The sequence below is a fragment of the Euleptes europaea genome, chromosome 14, assembly GCF_029931775.1.
Source record: "Euleptes europaea isolate rEulEur1 chromosome 14, rEulEur1.hap1, whole genome shotgun sequence".
NCBI lineage: Eukaryota > Metazoa > Chordata > Lepidosauria > Squamata > Sphaerodactylidae > Euleptes > Euleptes europaea.
The window spans coordinates 184,545-203,180 of NC_079325.1; the positions used below are offsets into that span (position 1 = coordinate 184,545).

Below are 18,636 nucleotides of genomic sequence, written 5' to 3' on the forward strand. Positions count from 1 at the left end.
CGGCCATGCCGAGTGTGGGCGCCTGGCTTCTGTTCCCCGCTCTCCCACCCGCCTGGCCGGCCGCGCACGCTCCCGCGGCGGCAATGGCAGCTGCTTCTGTGGGAGAGTCCGGGGGCCACCGCCAATGATGTCGGAGGTTCCCCAGCCCTGGGCTACAGCCTCCCCCATTCGGGGCGGGGCAGAGCCGGAAAGGCCTGCGGCTTGGAGGAACCGCGCGTGCCGGCAGAGAGAGCTACGCGTGCCGGAAGTGGCACGCGTGCCATAGGTTCGCCAACACGGCTCTACAGTCTTTTTTCTACGGCCACCAACAGGTTTTTCCTGCAAGGCATGGCTTATGAGGTGCAAAGGCTTGGGGGCACTCCCCACTCCCACAGCTAGCAAACTCCATTTTACGAAGGGGAGGAGAGCTTCAAAGGTCAGAGGGTACAGGAGGAATTCCACCTTGGTGGGTGCTTACCAATAAACCTACTCTTCTCTCTCGGAAGGACAGCTGAAGGGCCACATTCTCCTGCGGTGACCCATAAGAAAGAGAGTTCTACCAGGCCTTGTGTTGTGGCCTTCACAGTTTGCCCTTGTCTCATGAAGGGGGCCACTAAAAACCCAAAGCAACGCCCGCACTGCCCTCTAACAGAGCAGCAGGCGCCCCAGGACGCCCACCCTGGGCGGCAAGCAGAAAGCCACCCGGGGATGCAATCTTGCTGTTGGGGATGCAAGTGTTGGACAAGCGGGATCTCGGCAGCTGGCCAGGGGCTTTGTGCTCCAAGCTTGTGGAGGTCATCTTCCATGTGCCCAGTGTGCTCTACCCCAAAAGACTGCCCAGCACGCTGCATTACAGCCCGTTCCAATAAAAGATCCCACTATTATAGAAACATAACTTTATTGCACACTGTGCTGGTTTTTTTAGATAGAAAAAAGTATTAACACAGAGGCAGATGCAAATCGAAGCAAGTCCCAGTGTCTTCCAAACAGTAAAACAACATGCAAGTCTCAAAGGAGTCTCTTCAAAACCAACAGCTGGGTGGCGCGGGCAAGGGGGGAGGGAGAGAAAACGCACGCAGGGCATTTTTTGTGTGCCCCTTCCAACATCTGCAGCACAGAGCACAGCCTCCAGTGAGAGAGAGTTCCAACTGCTTTGCACCCTTGGCTGATTTTTTTGCCCCAAGTTGGGAGAAGAAGAAAATAGTTTTATTTATACAAAAAGAAGTCCATTCTGTACAAGAGCTTATTTTATTTCAATATAAATACTGCAGGAAAAGAGCAAAAGTCTGTGTCGGCTTGCACCGACTGCTACACCAGCGTGTAGGACTTTGAGTAGGTGCTGGCCCCCTGCTTTTGCGGCCTCCCGATGCCCGACGTGCTCATTTCTAGAAGGGAGTCTCTAGAGCCCCCCATTTTGGTGGCGGGGGGCAGGCGGGGCTCCCCACTGGGGGCAGGGGCGGGCTCTGCACCCGAGGCAGGGGCTGCGACGGGCGCAGTGGCGGTAGGCGTGGCAGCGCTGGCCAAGCCTGGCATGGTGAGAGTCCGCTGAGGTAGCGTGGTTGTGGCTGCATTCCCGTGTGGCACCACCAAGGCTTTGCTGCTGGAGTCCAGCGTCAGGTGCCTGGCTTGCGTGTGGTAGGCCCGAGCCAAGTTCCGGATAGAGGCCTCCCGAGGGGGCACCGCTGGGCAGGGCTCAGGGTGGTCCGGCTTCCGGAAGAACGCCTCGGATTTCACATACAGGGGCAGGTTGCAGTAATCACCTGCGGGAGGCAGAAAGAAGCTGATGAGGGGGCGGGCACGCTTCCAGCTCTCGAGGGGGCAGATGCCAAACACGAGCCAGAGGACCAGGGGCCGCTCTGGCCTTGGCATAACCAGCCTGCAGCTGCCCTTCATTTCCCTGATGTGGAGAGAAGCTGCTCCACACACCACCAAACCAAAGACCGTGCTGTGGGGAAGAACCCCACACTTCTACAGGCGGGGCCTGTCGGGAAGGGCCACAGCCACAAAGCCTCACTGCTTAGAACGTGGCCCAATGTCACCACTGCTGGCACAGAAAGGAGCGCTCCTCTGCCCCCTTGAACACCCCCCAGCTGAGCCTAGAATATCCGCACGCACGCACACGCACACACCCGTATACTCTAGCCCTGTTCACGTGTTACAGGGATCCCTTTTAAGAAGGAGCCGATGTGTGTTCACTTGACAAAAGAAACTGGGTCCAGCTCCTGGATAAATGTTGGATTTGTATCACACGCTCAGGTGTACGGTGCACTGGCTGTTATAAGATAATTACTTCACACACATACAAAGAACAATCAGGTGCACACCGTACACAGGCTGTACATACTTTCACTGTAACTTGTGAACAGGGCTAGTTACACACTTGGGTGTAGAAAGGGGGGGATAAACCTACAGGCAAGTAAAAACAGAAAAAGCAAAAAGGGTTGACAAAAAACAGTGTAAAGGAGCTTACTATTTAAAACATTCATTATATTTTATTGTTTTTAAAGAACCCAATGAGTAAAAAAAAAGGGTACCTTAGCCAAAATGCAAAGTTTACTGACCATATATGTTATGGTCAGTAAACTTTGTAGTTTGACTAATAGTTTTTTATTTTTAAAACAAAAATTCTCATTACTATTTTTCAGGTTATTGAAAACAAGCTTTTAAAGAAAAACAGACTGGGCGCGTGGGTGCAACAAGACTGTGCTCCTTTGGACATTTTAACCACAGGACTGACAGATGATCCCCTGGGCACGTGATATATTTCCCTTGGCCATCGGCATCAGCTGTATGTTGAGTACAACGAAGATCCTACCTGACTCCCGGCCATTTGGCTGGACAGCGGGAGCCCCCCAACCCCAACAGTGACTCTGGGGTGCAATTCCTCGCCTCGGAGGCCCTCGGGACGAGTGTTGGCCATTGGCCTCCATGCTGCCAACGACAGCTCCAGTGGTGCCGGGTCTGGGGGTGGGGTGGGGGGTGCACAGGTCGCTGCTCCGTACTCACTCTTGCTTGCTCTGTGAGGGATGGGCACAGCGACACCCTTGCCCCGGTCGCTGTCTTGCGGCTTGGGAGGGGAGGCAGTGAAGCGGCAGATGCCCGGCTCAGAGGGGGTGCTCATGGAGGTCATGCTGTCTGCATTCTCATTGGTGCCTGTGGTCATCTGGTCCGAGGAGCTGTCTGAGATGAAGCACTCGGTGATCTCGAACTTGGCGTGCTGCAGCTGCTCCTCCAGCTTGGCATGCTCGTAGGCACGTGCCAGCTCCTCGTAGGTGGACGAGGCGCTCTCTGTGGACACCATGCTGTTCCGCCCTTTGTCTAAGGGGGCAAGCCGAGAGCAGCCTTGAATGTGGCGGCCCCTGCCAGTGCATAACTCAGGACACACACCGTGACACAACCCCAAAGTAAGGTTACTGTTACCTTTCCCTGCAGGTGGTCAATGAACCTAGCAATGCCCTCCCCGTGGCCTAGACACAGAGGAGCGGAGGAGGCTGGGCAAGCCAGCGGTAGCCTCCATGTTCACCTGGCCTGGGCAAAGCTCCCTCCCCCGCCCTGGCCAAAGGCACGTGCTCTTCACTCACCTGTGTCCTGAGACAGGCTTGCGCTGTAGCTGTCGCTTTCTGTCACCGTAATGCCGTGCTGAGACCCAACAGTTCTCCAGTCCGAGGTGAGGGTCCGTGCGGGTGTCGAGGCCTGACACTTGCTTAGTGTCCACTGGCTGGAATATCGGTTCCTGGCAATGTGCACTGACTTCACACTTTTCCTAGAAATGGGGTCTGAAAGACCAACGTTGCAGAAGGAAATGAGACTGGTTTGCCCTTGGAAAGCAGAGAAATAGCACAGAGAAGGAGGGAGGGAGGCAACTGGCTGCTTCTGAACCGAGGCCAAAGGCCCGCCCTGTGGCCAAGGTAAGGACCAAAGGCAAGCCTGCAGGATCAGACTCTGAGGGCCGTCCAGTCCAGCATCCAGTCTCCCACAGTGGACAGCCAGCTTTGTTTAACCATCAGATATCCTGCTTTGTCTCCATAGATTCAAGGTAGCTGACAAAAGCAGACACAAGCTGAAAACAAAACTTTGCAGACCAGTCAATCTACAGGAGAAAACAAACATAGGGAGATCCCCCTCCCCCCAACCGTCTGTCCTCCACCAAATGCTCTGTGGAAATAACACACATGTGCTGAACAGCCCTTTGAAAGGCTGGGTACATAAAACAATCAAAATAAGCATACAAATAAAACAATAAAATGATTACAAAGTTCAGCATCCCTTTCTGACAATTACCAGTATAACACAAACAAGCAGGCAGCTGACCCAGACCATGGGAAAAAAACTAACACTGAGCCCAGGTGAATGAAAATGTCTTGACCTTGCGCCTAAAACAATGACAGGCTGAGTCATGTCCGGCCAATGCCTGGGCAGAGGCCACCACAGGGAAGGACCTGCCTACGGAAACCAATCCCCAGCCTCAGAAGGCAGGATACAAAGAGCAAGGCGCAGCGTGGGCCACGAGGCAAAGGACGCTATGAGGCCTCTGCAAGCTGGCCCTCGCTGCTTCACCCGTTTTCATCAACGAAGACGTTGTGCTGCAAGGTCTTCAAAAAGTATTGTTTTAAAGCTGGGCGCAGAGCTACATCATCTCTCAGTGGATGCCACAGCCAGCCCCCATCTGTGCCCTTTCAGTGGAGGGGGAGCCCCCCCGCCCCCCCGGTGCCTTTCCTCCTCCGTCCCACGCTGCTCCAGTGCTCTTTCCCCCTCCCACAGTGAGGGGTACTCCCTTCTGCTCACATCCTTTTCCAGTGCTCTCTGCAATGGTGCATGGCGTGCCGTGAGGGGAGGGGGCTAAAACCTCTTTGCCACCCACCCACACCGGGGAGTGGCTGGTCACTTCCCACCTACTCTGCCCTCGGGACCATCGCCCAGATTGTTCCACCTCTAGAACGCCCCAATTCACCAAGGTACTTGGCTGCTGTGCCTGGCCATGGGGTCAGATGGCTCGACACGAAACCGACAAAACCGTAGCGCTTGAGTAGTCTACCATCAGTCACTAACTGTGACGGCAGAATGGAGCCGCAGGTGGCCCAGCCACGCCTGCCACTTGCTTCGGGGACCCCCGGCACGGGGCCAGAGGGAGAGTTGGCCCGATCCAGCGGGGCTCCTCCTCTTAAGCGCTGGACCCTGGCAGACGCTCTAGCTGTGCCGCCTGGCCTCTGGCCCCGCTCCTGGGTTGACGCTCGCTCTTGTGAGCTCAGAGCCCAAGAGTGCTTGGTTTGGGGAAAGGCTGGCCTACAGCACGGTCCTGTGGGCTCTCCAGCTCGCCTCCTGTGGGGACCCCCTTTGGCGGGGCTGTCGGTGGTGCTCCGCTGCTTCTTGGGTGGGGGAGAGCCACCCCTCAACCAGGAGCTGAGGGAAGCACGGAAGCATACTCACTTGTGCCTGGGCGGATGTCAGACATGTCGATCAGGGGCCCCGTGTTCTGGATTAGTGCCGGGTGGTGCAGGGAGACGCCCGTACAGAAGCTTTGGGGGTTCACAGCTTGGTTGAACTCTGTGTCAGTCACAGGGATGGTTGCTTTGTCATCTCCTGGGGAAGAGAGAGCACACACACACACACACATAGCCCGTTAGGAAGCCCCTTTGGATGGCTTTCAGTAGGGCCACGCCTCCTCCTCCGCTGGGCGCTCCTGCTTCCTCCCAGACCCTCCGTTTGCTGCCTGAGGCTATGCAGGCCTTTCCCTCTCTGCCTTTGCTGGGTGCCCCATGCCCCCCACCCTGCGTGAAAATAGTACCTGTCTGCTTGGGCCAGACTCCCGACTCTGGGGGCTGAAGAGGAGTTCTTACTAGGCCACCAGGCCAGAGGGGAGGGTACTGCCGCAGCCCCCAGGAAGGAACTGCCCATGGAAGGGAGGCGTCGTTTGGCCAATACAAGGTGGAAGGAAATGAGGGCCCTGGTTGACCCAGCTGCGGATTTGCTTTCCCCAGTCCTTGGCATCTTCAGCGATGTAACGGTCCTTGACTTCACCCCCAGCCCCAGGGAAGGCGGTACTAGGGCGGGATGGTGCATGGACAGCGGACCTGCGAAGCGTGGTTCCCAGTCTGACGGAGAGCTCACCAATCTGCTTGATGCCTTCCTTGTCCTCAATGAGGAGCTGGACCCGGGGAATGTCAATGTGCAGCCGAGGGCCTTGCGGGGGGCCCTTCACTGGTGTATCGAAACTACGGTTATTCTTACTGCCAAGGAGAGAAGCAGAGGTCAACCAGTAGCTCTCCAGAGCTTTGCAGGGTGGGGGCAAGGGCCCAAAATCCCACCGGGAGTGTCCTCCTCTGGCTGCTCTGGAGACAAGAGCCTCCACTCCCCTGCACAGCAGGCACTGAAATATATCCACGAGACCTATCAGGCACCTACTTCAAGGGGGCACAAAAAGCCCCCCCACACACACACAGCAGATGGACATTGCCCATGTATTGAGTCAGAAGACAGCTGCCCATTCCTTGCCAGACGTTGCTGTATAGACTAGGGGTGCCCAGTCTTTTGTGCTTGTGGCCATATTTGGGATTTTGACCCTGGATGGTGGGAGCAGCCACAGAATGGCCACCACAACAGAGAATGAGGTCATGTGTAGTAACTCTTCAACATTTCAGACAGAAACTGTTTAACAGGGTGTCATTTTAAACAAATGTATTGTTTTAAAATATTTTATCACACACATACACAGCTTGTCTTCAGTCATACAGCGAAGATCCTTGTGCTGTGGCGGCGGCTACAGAAGCAACGTTTTAAAAATCTGCGCAGCCCATCAGATTGCCAATGGCCAAACGGAAGCCCTGCTGGGCAAAAGCACTACGTATTTTCTAAAAACACCTGGCAGGTGCCACAGTGCCCATGGGGAAGCGTGCTGCAGACAGTTTTATGTAGCTGCTGCCTTTGGTAGATGGGTTCTCCAAAGACTGGTCTCTGCAGAAAATAAAATAACTCTCCCACCCTTGGACACAAACTCCTTTCAGTATCTCAGAAGTCAAAACTGCCCAGCCTCAGATGGTGGGAAGGGGAGATACAAAAAAATCCTTCTCCGAATGAGCTCAGGAGAAGAAGCAGGGCTTCTCTACTGGTGCCTGTCTTACCCTGCTGGCATCTGAAAGGAGGACTTGCCTGTACATGCTACAGTTTTAGAGGGTATCTGGTGAAGGGAACTCTCTGGTGAAGGACTCTCGAAAGCTTATACCCTGGAAATCTTACTGGTCTCTAAGGTTCTACCGGATTCGAATCTAGCTCCGTACATGCTACGGTTTCTTTTTTCCTTATATGGCTAAGCTGAAGCGTGCCTGAGTTTTGACTCATAGTTGTTTGTCTCTACACCTTCTGTTGCGAGCTTGTAATTATTTGGGGCGGGGGGAGAGCCAGTGGCTTTTCCAGGTTTTTGTCTGGGGGCAGAGAGGAAGCCCTCCTCTTAGCATCCTTTTTAACAAGAGTGCCCTGCTTGTAACGCAGCCCCCGTTACGGAACCACTGAAAATGGAAGTCCACAGCAAGTGTCCCAATTTCCCTTCCAGGCCTCTCTGTTGCCTGGCCCATCCAGAGGGGCAGAGAAGGCAGCCGGGCAGACCAAAGTGCTGCCTCGGCCAAGGGGCCCAGGTCTAGAGGGAGCAGGCGTTGCTTGCTGCCCGGCGCCATTTTATCTGAGCTCCAGTGGCCAGGCGTTCACATGGCGTCTAGCCTGCCTGGAGGCCCAACAGTGAGAGGAGCACGACGGCTGTGGTCAGGACCCACCTGATGAGCATCTCAGCCAAACTCTTCGCATCTGCAGAGAGAAAACCCAGAATGAGGAGGCCTGGTGATGACAGCCGGGCAGAAGGCAGGCGAGGCCCGCCCTCGTCCCGAGGGTGCCCGGGGCTCCCTCTCATGGCTGGGGAGATTCCCAAAGGGGAAAAGCTCCACAGGCCTCCCACAGAGAGCGACTGGCGACCCCAGTAAGGCAGGGAGGGAGGCAGCAGAAGCAAGAAGTGAGGGGTGGAGGGAGGCCAGAAGCCGCGCCCCTCGCCCTCACACACCTCTGTCCCTGCTGGACTGGCTCCCAAGGAGAGGGGATTTCCCCATTTCCACGGCCCCTCTTGGCTTTGCCGTGCGCTCCTTGGGACAGAGGCCAGCCCACCTTCCCCACACTGGCACTGAGATGGCCATCGACAGAGACGCCTGGCCCTTCTCCACCACCCTCAAGCAGCGGCATTGGTTGCACACACAGATGCTTTGGCTCTTTGAAAACAGGTACGAGACATCGAGGCAGTTTCTAAGAGTTGCAAAGTCTCCATTGGAACAGCGTGTCACCTTGCAACTTTTCTATTCCTTGTATGGACAAGGGCAGCCTTTTGTGTGTGTGTGCAGTCCATCGGGTGGCTTGTCTCGACCAGCACCTTCGGCCACGCGGCCACCCTCGCTTTCATCCCACAAACGAGGACCCTTCCCAACGGGGCTCCTCTGGGAGGCTGCTGGCAAGGAAGCCCTGTGTATCTCCCTCCCACCCCCGAGAGCCCGAGCAAGGTCACCTCTCAAGCGCTTCAGCCGCTTCTCCTTGCGCTTCTTGCGGACGACGAAGAGCAGCGCGACCCCCAGCATGGCCAGGATGACAGGGCAGGCGATGGTGAACAGCTTCTTCACGTCGTCCCCTTCCCCCTGGGCAGACTTGATGGGCGGGATGGTACCTAATTCCAGCAGGCTCTGGTTAAGAGTGGTGGCCGGGGGGGGGGGGCTTTTGTCCCACAGGCTGTGCGGCATTTCCCCCCCCCACACACACACAAACACACTTTTCTCCATTTGGGGCTCACACTCACTCCCATCGTAGTCCAGGGTGGCAAACTGCACGGTCTCATTGCCACAGCCGGCGCTGTTGCAGGCCTTCATGCGCAGTTCATACCAGGTGGCCTCATGCAGCTCGGTCAGAAACACTTCGCTGGAGTAGTTGGCGCGCAGGCTCTGCCACACCCAGGTGCCCTTGGGCCGGTACTCCAGGACAATGGCCAGGATTGGGCAGCCCCCGCTGTTCCAGCCTTGCAGGTTCAGCCGGGCGTGCGTCGAGTTGATGTGGGTGAAGAGGTGCTGCTCCTTGCTGAAGGAGGGCTCTGGGGACAGGCGGAAGGAGAGTCAGAGGCCCGGCCCCTTGGCACTCAAGAGGCCCGGCCCCTTGGCAAGCAATGGCGTGGGCCGCAGGTTCCCTCCCACTGCACCAGCGGTTGGCAGGGGGCACGCTCTTGGCTCAGGAGTCAGAGGGAGCCCCAGCTGGCCTGAGCTCTCCAGCCCACCCTGCAAGAGCCGGGCTGGCCCCCCACTGCCAAGGCCAGCGGCCTCTGCCTGGCCTCGCTGCTCCTGCGCCTCTCTCTAGGGAGTTCATCGGACACACATGCCTGTCAGTCACTGGCCGTTGCTGAGGCACACTTTTGCAACCTCACAGTTGGAATACTGTGGCATGTTCCACACTGGTCTACCCTTGAAGACAACCCAGAAACTACAGCTGGGCCGGAATAGGGTAGCCCTGATATCACCAGGGGCTGGCATCTCATGCCCCTCTGGAAACAGCTTCACTGGCCACCAGTTTGTGTCTGAGTTCAGTTCAAGGGGCTGGTGGTGGCCTTTAAAACCCTTTACCACCTTGGCACCCAGATCGCAAGGGCAGTCTCTTTCTCCATTGCCCTGTGCACCAGTTATGAACCTCCGGCTGCCATGTGATGGCTCCCCCCCACTTAGGGGGCCTTCCTGACATCAACCAGAGCTTGGGCCTTTGCACTGTGACCCCCCCACCCCACACACACATTCCCTGGAGAGGTGAGCGCAGCCTCCGTGCAGGAGACCTTCGGGAGGTGCCATAAGGCTTTTGTGGGTTCTTCTTTTATGTGGCTTTAATGTGTAGGGATCTAATTATTACTTTTGAGCTGCACTGAGCTGAGAGGAAAGGTGGGGCACATCTATTTGGACATAAGGTTTAATCCTGGGCCTGAGCATGCCTCCCCCAGATAGTGGCAGTAGCAGCGGGCTGCCTGCAGGTGGGCGTTGCGAGGGCCGGACCACGGCTGCTGCCAGGTGCTCAGGACAGGTTTGTACAGGAAGAGGTCTTTTATGTGGGTCACGAAGGGCCACGAATAATCACAACTGGCTCCAGGGTGGGCTGGGGTTGGGGGCTTCCCGCTGTGTGGCCGGCTCCAGCTGTGGGGTTGCAGAACTCTGGCAAACAAACTGGAAAAGGGAGATGCTTTGGAGTGTGAAGCCCGCCCACCTGGTCCTACAGAGTCCTTGAAAGGCCTGCAGTCTGTACCATTTGGCCTCCAGCTTAGAACGCTCAGCAGCATGAAAACCAATTGATGGTTAAAACGGACTGATGGATGAGGAGGGGCTGCTGTCACATTCTTAATTTAGCTTTCCATCGAAGCATTCTAGCAACTCACTTCAAAGAAACAGAGCTGTGTTTTCACTCAGAGTGTGGAAGGGGGGGAGGGAGGGGACAAGGGACATGTAAGTTATATGTCCTGTCTCATGTCCCCCCCCAATCTGCCTCCAGACCATGATGCGTCTTAACAGGGAGAATGGGAGAAGGGCGTCTTAGCAGAGAAACAAGGAAGACAAAGAACCCCTCTGTTCAGCCAGCACCAGCCCACACTGGACTGTGTGTGCATCTTGGGGCAAAAAAAGTGATGCATATTGGGGCAAAAAATCCCAACTTCACATATACACTGTTGGGATCTGTGCTGGCAGTGACAGACCAAGAAAGGGATCTTGGGGTGGTAGTGGATAGCTCAATGAAGATGTCAACCCAGTGTGCGGCTGCTTTGAAAAAGGCAAATTCCTTGCTGGCCATAATCAGACAAGGAATAGAGAATAAAAACTGCTGCTATCATATTGCCCTTGGACAAATCTATGGTGAGACCACACTTGGAATACTGTGTACAGTTCTGGTCACCACACCTCAAAAAGGATATTGCAGAGCTTGAGAAGGTGCAGAAAAGAGCAACTGTCCTATGGGGAGCGGTTAAGACGCTTAGGGCTATTTAGCTTGGAAAGAAGGAGGCTGAGGGGAGACATGATAGAGGTCTATAAAATTATGCATGGCATGAAGAGAGTGGACAGGGAGAAGTTTTTCTCCCTCTCCCATAATACTAGAACGCAGGGTCATCTGCTGAAGCTGGAGGGTGAGAGCTTCAAAACAGATAAAAGGAAGTATTTCTTCACACAACGCAGAGTTAAATTGTGGAACTCCCTGCCCCAGGATGGGGTGATGGCTGCCAACTTGGAAGGCTTTAAAAGGGGAGTGGACATGTTCATGGAGGAGAGGGCTATTTATGGCTACTAGTCAAAATGGCTACTAGTCATGATGCATTTCTATTCTCTCCAGGATCAGATGAGCTGGGTGCACTGGCTGGAGGAATGACAAGGCTCCCATCCAGGCCAGGAGCCTTTCCTCCCCGTAGGGTGGCACGCCAAGCCCATTTGGGCTGTGTTTTTAAAAGCCATTTTCCACAGTTGTTCTGAGGCTGCAGGGAACCCAAAGGGAGTTTGCAGAGCCTGATCGTGTCCTTTGACCCTGAAGAAGGTCTAGCCCTTGCTTTGCATGCAGGAGGTTCCAGGATCCGTTTCTGGCCTCTCCTTCTAAAAGCATCCAGCAGCAGGCAGTGTCAGAGGCCTTCCTTTCCCTGGAGAGCCACTGCCAGACAAGAACAGGGCAGACGGACTTGACAGGCCCAGAGTCTGGCTTGGTGTGAGCCTCAGTGACCAGATATTGTGCCTTAATGGCCCCGTAGGAGAGCCCCATGGCGCAGAGTGGTAAGCTGCAGTACTGCAGTCCAAGCTCTGCTCACGACCTGAGTTCAATCCCGATGGAAGTTGGTTTCAGGTAGCCGCCTCAAGGTTGACTCAGCCTTCCATCCTTCCGAGGTCGGTGAAATGAGTACCCAGCTTGCTGGGGGTAAAGGGAAGATGACTGGGGAAGGCACTGGCAAACCACCCCGTAAACAAAGTCTGCCTAGTAAACGTCGGGATGTGACGTCACCCCATGGGTCAGGAATGACCCAGTGCTTGCACAGGGGACCTTTACCTAACAGCCCCGAAGCTTCCCAGCCCAGGAAAGAGGGGCTCCCCATCTCCCCCCCCCACACACACACACCTGCTGAACCCTTTACCTCTGCCGTGCGTCTTGGCCTCAATGATCTCACTGATGCGCCCAGCTCCAACACTGTTCTTGGCTGCCAGCTTCACCTTGTACCACGTCCCACATTTCAGGTTATCCAGCTTGAAGGAGCGCTCTGAGGAACTGATGAATACGTCTTTCCACTCCTCACTATTGTCCACTGAGTACTGGAGCACAAAGCCTACGGAGATGGAGCACAGCAGTTCATGGGTGTGCACGGGGGTGGGGTGGGGGGGAGGACAAGACAAGGCCCACCCCAACAGTCGGGTGAGGCCGTGCCGAGAAGAGAGGGAGCGCCAGCCACTGGCTGAGGGACTGTGGCTTGTGAAACATCTCTTGTCTGAGCTCCAGAGCAGAAGGAAATCCCCATGTGAGGAGGGGGCAGTTTTGTTTTCAACGAAATGACTGCCAGGAGAGGGGATCCTAACCCTCCTTTTCCTTTGTTCCCTGAACTCCAGGACATTGTGATAATCCCAGGAACATAAATGCCAATGTTTTTATGCATGTATTAATTCATTTGTGTGCTCAGATTTCAACAATTACCACTGCACGGAAAATGCGCTGCACAAGCGAACCTCGGCAAAACAGCCAGAGGCCCCTTCAGGATCGGAGCAGGTAACATGGCTTCAAACTGCCCGGAGGCGACTGTGATGCCAGAGGGCCCAGTTATGCACCCGTGTCTTTACTCTGGTCATGGAGGGGGCACCTCAAAGAGCTCTAGGCCTGCCTGTGGGGAGGGAGATGCAGAGAAACAGCTGCAAAAAGGAAGGCCCAACGCTGAAATTGTTTCTGCTTTTCTATTAAACCACCAGTTTTCAAGAGCTTGGCCATGTTCACGGTGAAGCCCCAAACTCATCTGGACACTCAGGATGGAAACTCTCGAGAGATGATGCCACCTGGATTGCAACCATCTTCACGCCACAGGGGCCACAGGGGCATTTTCTGGGCACCACTGGCTGTGCAGCTCTGCAATGGGCACACCCTTGACCCCCTGGAAAGCTCTGAAGAAGGGGGCCATGGCTCACGAAAGCTGCCAGAAATTTGGTTAGTCTCGAAGGCGCTCCTGGACTGGTTCTTTCCTGCCCTTACCACAACTCTTACTGAAAACCCTCCCACTGCCCATCATCCTGCCTTCATGCTTCCCATATAAAATAATCCACAGTCTACAGTCAAGCCCTCCGTGACAAGTGCAGCTGCTCCCCTCCTTCAGACAGGGACTCACACCAGCGGCAGTTACAACAGGTGTTCTCAAGATTACAATCCCCCCACCCAATGAAGCCGATAAAGAGACGGACAAAGCCAGATGGGTGCCCGCAAACTGCCAGGCTACAAGCCAGCACAAAGGGGACCGCGAACACCATCGGCAGTCCCTTGCGGTTCAAAGCCGTGAGAAGCCTCTCCTGGCTGAGCATGTTTGTCTTGCCAAGGCCTTGGGGTGCAGGCCTTTCCTCACTTGAGAACAGCCCCCCCTCCCGCCGCCTCCCACTGCTTCCCTCCACCTCCTGCTGAGCATGGCAGGGCCCAGACACCTCTGGGCCAGGCTGTGGAGCCTCGAACACAAGCCGTGCTCCTATTTGGCTGCCCCAGCTCCTCGGGTCAGGAGGAGCCCCTGCCAGACGGATGGCAGTCCCCGCCTTCTAGGGGAAGCTCTTTGCCAGCAGGACTGCCAGGGTGGCTGCCAGGGTGGTGCTTTGGTTTCATTCTACACATGCCCACGGAGGAAGGAAGGGTCAGGTGGGCAGGCGGGAGGGGGGGAGAGGCACCACTGGAGGGCCAGTGTGTGGCTGCTTGACTTGGCGGTTCATACTCTCTACCGTTGCACTGTATGGCGTTTTCCCCAATCAGGCCCACAGAGACTGATGCACCTGGTGAGAAATCCTTCCCCCCCCCCCCCGCCCTCTTTCCCAACTCTTTCCTTTGCCATCTGCGCAGTCTCTTGCCTCGGCTCCAGGCAAGAGACGCCTGCCTCGGGTCTCTCCAGCAGATGGCGACGCTTGCCCTCCAAAGGCGGCAGCTGAGGGCCCCCCCTGCACCCCCCCAACGGCCCCCTGCCCAGCTCCCCACACGGGTGATAGGTCTGCCTATCATGTTTCTGGACATTGGCTGTAGGTGGCCTGTTGGCGCGCTCTTCTGCTCTCGTGACAAGGAAAGGAAGCCATCCACTGGAGTGACTGGGGAGAAGGGCATGTAATTACATCCCTCCTTTTAATTAATTGCCACACGGAGGCCCCACCCTTCTCCTCTCCTCTTCCCAGCTGCGGAGCACTCTGGAGGAGAGAGACACTGGGCGCCTCTTCACAGGAAGGCTGTCTGCCAGCAGCACCAAGAAAGGTGTTCACCATATCCTCACAGGATGGCTGTGGGAGACCAGGTGGGAAATATGGGGAGGGGCCGTGGCTTAGTAGTAGAGTGCCTGCTTGCCATGCAGAAGGTCCCAGGGCCTCTCTGGCAGCATCTCCACTGCCGATGCTCAAGGGGGTAGGAGGTGATGGGAAAGACCTTTCTCTGCCTGAGACCCTGGAGAGCCGCTGCCAGTCCGAGTAGACAATACTGACTTAGCTGTACCAACCTGGTTCTGATTCAGCAAAAGACAGCTGCATGTGTGCTTCCAGCCCCCCCCCCCCTTTATCCTAGCTGGCCAGGACTGTACAGACTCTCATGGTCTCTTGCATCCCATGGAAGCGTTCTGATTTCTCTCCTCTTTCTTGCTGACTTTCCCCATTCCTGACACCTTTTACTCCATTCAGTGAGCGCCCCCAGACCCCCACTCGGGTCCTCTTGCTTGGCTTTTCTCAGTGTGGAGTCAGCATTGGCAACGAAGACACAGGGGGCTCCTTTCCCCTCTGGCTAATGCTGCCCCCTTAGCTTGGGCCACAGAAGGAGAGAGACGGGCCAACCAGGGAGTCACGTGGCTCTAAAATGCCCCTGGGGGTGGGGGTGGGGGGCAAGAAGCCCCTGGGACTGGCTGCATATCCCCAAGGAAGGATCCCTGTTGCGGCCGAGGGGCTCCTTCATCCCCCTGCAGGAAGGCAAAGGAGCCCACCTCACCCCTTCCTGGGATTCTGCCAGCTCCCAGAACTGGAACGGTAGAGCTCCCCCTTGCCAGGGGGCTTCCTGCTCTGCAGGGCGCATGAGTAGGGGGCAGGCTGCCCCTTCTCCTCAGATATGCTGGCCCTTACCTCGGATGGAGCTGCCGCCATTGTCACCGGGGATCCATGCCAAGGTGATGGATGACGCGGAGGTTTTCGATACCGTCAGCCGGGGCTGGTCTGGGGGGACTGGAGAGAAAGACAAGAGCTGCGTGAGCCGGGCGGTGCTGTGGGGCTGCCCCAGTCAAGGTGGGCTTTTTATTTCATTCACTGACTGAAGCAAGCACAGAGGCCCAGGCGTTATAGCCTCCGGCATAGTGATAAGCATAAATGTCACCGACAGACAAGGAATATTCGCTCACAAATCAGAGAAATATCCATGTCCCAGGACAAAAAAAAAGGGGGGGTCCTGGGCTGAAGCAACATGGCTATGAAAGGGTCCCCCACATAACCACCGACTTCTGAGCAAAGGTGTCATCTGGAGGGTCCGCTTCCTGGACCACACAGAGGTGGACAGTTATCCATTTTAGATTAAAACTGAAGAAAACTCGCAAAGGGCTTTCATAGCCTTAGATGTTTATGCGGTAACTGAACAGGAAAGCAAGGAGGAGGGGGAGGCGTGGCCCCCCCCAGGTGTTCCTCTGCCACTCTCAACCAAGAAATAAAGCAAGTTGTTAAAGCTCAACGTGAGTGGGACAGTTGTCGTATGAGCAAGGCTGTCCCATCCCACGCTTGGCCCTGCGGTCCTCTGTGCCAGGGCCTTGCAAGCCACCTCATCCATCAGCCGTGCAGCCTTAGCACACACCCCACCTCCTGGCTTGCTTTAGACTACCTAATTCAATTTTAGCAAATATTCAATGTGTTCTGGGGTGGGTGGGGTGACCCACAGAGCGCTGGCAGCCAGGAGCCGAGGAGCCGGTCAGCTGCCGTGGCGAATGCGAAGGGAAATCTCCACTCAGGCTGGGAGCCAAGGTAAAAGATGGCGGCTGAGCGCTCTCCCTCTCTGGCCCTGCCCGCTGGCCCTGGTTGGCCCTCACCCACCCCACCCCACCCCCTTGCAGACAGCCGAGAGCCTCTGTGAAGGAAGGCAGCAGCCGCCGAGTGGGGGGCCAAGCTCCTCCGCTGAAGCTCACCTTGGACCAGCAAGTTGACAATGATGGTGTCGAAGCCCCACGTGTTGGTGGCTGTGCAGGTATAATAGCCAGAATCCTCTGCTTTCACTGAGCGCAGGGTCAGAGTGCCGTTGGCCTGGATCTGCCGATGCCCGTCCACAGTCACCGGGATGGCAGAGTCCTCGCTGCAGGGGAAGGGGAAGCCCCGCCACGGGCGTGAGAAAGAAGGCCCCCGGTCGTCTGGCGTCAGCCAGAGGCTTCCAGGAGCAGCCTGCCCATGCCATGCCCCTTGCCGCTCCCCCCACACTTACCTGTCCTTGGTCCATTTCACAGCCGGGGCAGGCTCCCCAACGGAGTGGCAGGGCAGGCGCACATCTTTCATCCATGGCGTCGTGACCGTCCCTCCAAAGGAAATGATCTTGGCAGGGGCTGCAAGTGGAGGGGTGGTGGTGGTGAGAGATGAGGAAGGGTTCGCAACCCTTGGCTGCCCAGACCGACCCTGAACTCCCCCTGCCCTTAGTCAGACCTTTCCCAGCGGGTTCAATGGTGACCTTCTCGCTGATGTTGCCGCGCCCAGCCGAGGTGACGGCTGCGACCCACAGAAGGTACTGCTGCCCCCGGTTCAGGTGCGCAATGCGGTAGAAGAGCTGGTCGGGGCTCGTTTCGTACTCGCTGGGCGCCTGGAAAAGGAGTCAAAGAGCTGCTGCTCACGGGGGGCAAGAAGGGGGTGGGAGGACTAATGCCAAACCCGCCCCCCCAAGTGTTGCAGGGAGAAAGCGCCCCACGTTTTTTTACAGGGGTGGTGGTGGTGACAATTGGACCATAGTGCCAACATTTGGAAATAAACACGGTTTTACATTTATGGAGATTTTTTCAGCTCTCTCATGCACACTTTCTTATGAATACCTTAGACTGAATAAAACGAAGGACCCCGGTAGCTTCGGAAATCAGCTTATTTCTCATGATAGATTTTGCAGTTTTCAAGAAACCGGAGCTGGGTTTGGGGAGCATAAATCTTACCTATCAGTTTGACCCAATTCTTATTTTAAAGCTAACATGTTCCCCCACTGTTTGGGGGGTGGGAGAGACCCTGTTTTTGCAGTGTGATGCAGAGGTTAGAGTAGCCCTATTTACAAGTTACAGTGAACACATCTATATATCTAATTCCAAAGAGTGTCCCCTGCCTGTGGATACCTAAATCCACAGATGAGAAGCACACTGACCCCCAACAGATGTTTCTGCAGACTTGGGGGACCCCCTAGATCTGCAGAAAATTCTGGAAATAAAAAATATATACATACTGTGGGGTTTAACCTGGAGGTAGGAAGGGCCTGCACCCTCTCTGCAAGTTTCTTGAGGGTCCCCACTTGTACAATCTATTTATAATGCACACTTGGTTGCACGGAGTAATTCTCACGTTACATGCAATACATGTCCGGCTGACGTCATGACTGAGACCCCACGTGTCCAGGTAGTGGTCCCCAGTTCAGTTTGTAAAGTGAACTAGCACAGGCCTTTCCTCACAAACAGATGTCCATGCGTTCACAGTAGGACGCGGACAGGGCTACTGCCAGGCTGGGCTCTGGGAAGCCCCCGGGTGTCCTCCCCACGCTGGCACAGAAGTTGCCAGGTGACCTTGGGTCAGTCACATGCCCTCCACCTGCCCCACCTCACAGGGCTTTTATTGCAAGGATAAAATGGAGGAGGACAAACGATGATGTAAGCTGCTTTTGGTCCCCGTTGGGAAGAAATATGTAAACAATCTCTCTCTCTCTCTCTCTCTCTCTCTCTCTCTCTCTCTCTCTCTCTCTCTCTCTCTCTCTCTCTCTCTTCAGAGCGGTTCCCTCAGGCTTCCTCAGGAGGTGGTGGGCTCTCCATCCCTGGAGGTTTTTAAGAATAGGCTAGATGACCATCTATCAGCAATGCTGGTTCTGTGACCTTAGGCAGATGATGAGAGGGAGGGCATCTTGGCCATCTTCTGGTCACTGGGTGTGTGGGTGGGGGGAGATTTTCCTGCATTGTGCAGGCGGTTGGACTAGATGACCCTGGTGGTCCCTTCCAACTCTATGATTCTATGATTCTAAGTTAACAGATGACACCCAAGTATTGGGGATGGTGAAAACCCAAGTGGATTGTGAAAAGCTCCTGGGAGATCTCTCTCCACTACGGGGGGGGGGGGGGACACACACACGAAAAATAAGGATCCAAAACCAGATTTCCAGTCACACCAAGGGCTTCTGGGGCACAGAAGCCCAAAATTGCTGTTCTTACTTTGAAATGACAACAGCCAACAG

At 55.6% G+C, this 18,636-nt stretch overlaps 1 protein-coding gene across 1 annotated transcript in view; it reads right to left on the reverse strand.

Annotated features, from left to right (window-relative positions):
• Positions 1-1,145: 1,145 nt before the first annotated feature.
• Positions 1,146-18,636, reverse strand: part of DSCAML1 (DS cell adhesion molecule like 1) — a 161,259-nt gene continuing 143,768 nt past the window's right edge. Inside the window, exons 20-32 of the mRNA XM_056860252.1 lie at positions 16,869-17,022; positions 16,654-16,771; positions 16,364-16,527; positions 15,321-15,419; positions 12,134-12,322; positions 8,801-9,088; positions 8,516-8,671; positions 7,743-7,773; positions 6,088-6,206; positions 5,407-5,559; positions 3,561-3,755; positions 2,986-3,297; positions 1,146-1,739 (exon numbers count right to left, since the gene is read on the reverse strand). Coding sequence (XP_056716230.1) covers positions 1,288-1,739; positions 2,986-3,297; positions 3,561-3,755; positions 5,407-5,559; positions 6,088-6,206; positions 7,743-7,773; positions 8,516-8,671; positions 8,801-9,088; positions 12,134-12,322; positions 15,321-15,419; positions 16,364-16,527; positions 16,654-16,771; positions 16,869-17,022 — 2,430 coding nt within the window. The 3' untranslated portion in view covers positions 1,146-1,287. The remainder of the gene's footprint in view (positions 1,740-2,985; positions 3,298-3,560; positions 3,756-5,406; positions 5,560-6,087; positions 6,207-7,742; positions 7,774-8,515; positions 8,672-8,800; positions 9,089-12,133; positions 12,323-15,320; positions 15,420-16,363; positions 16,528-16,653; positions 16,772-16,868; positions 17,023-18,636) is intronic.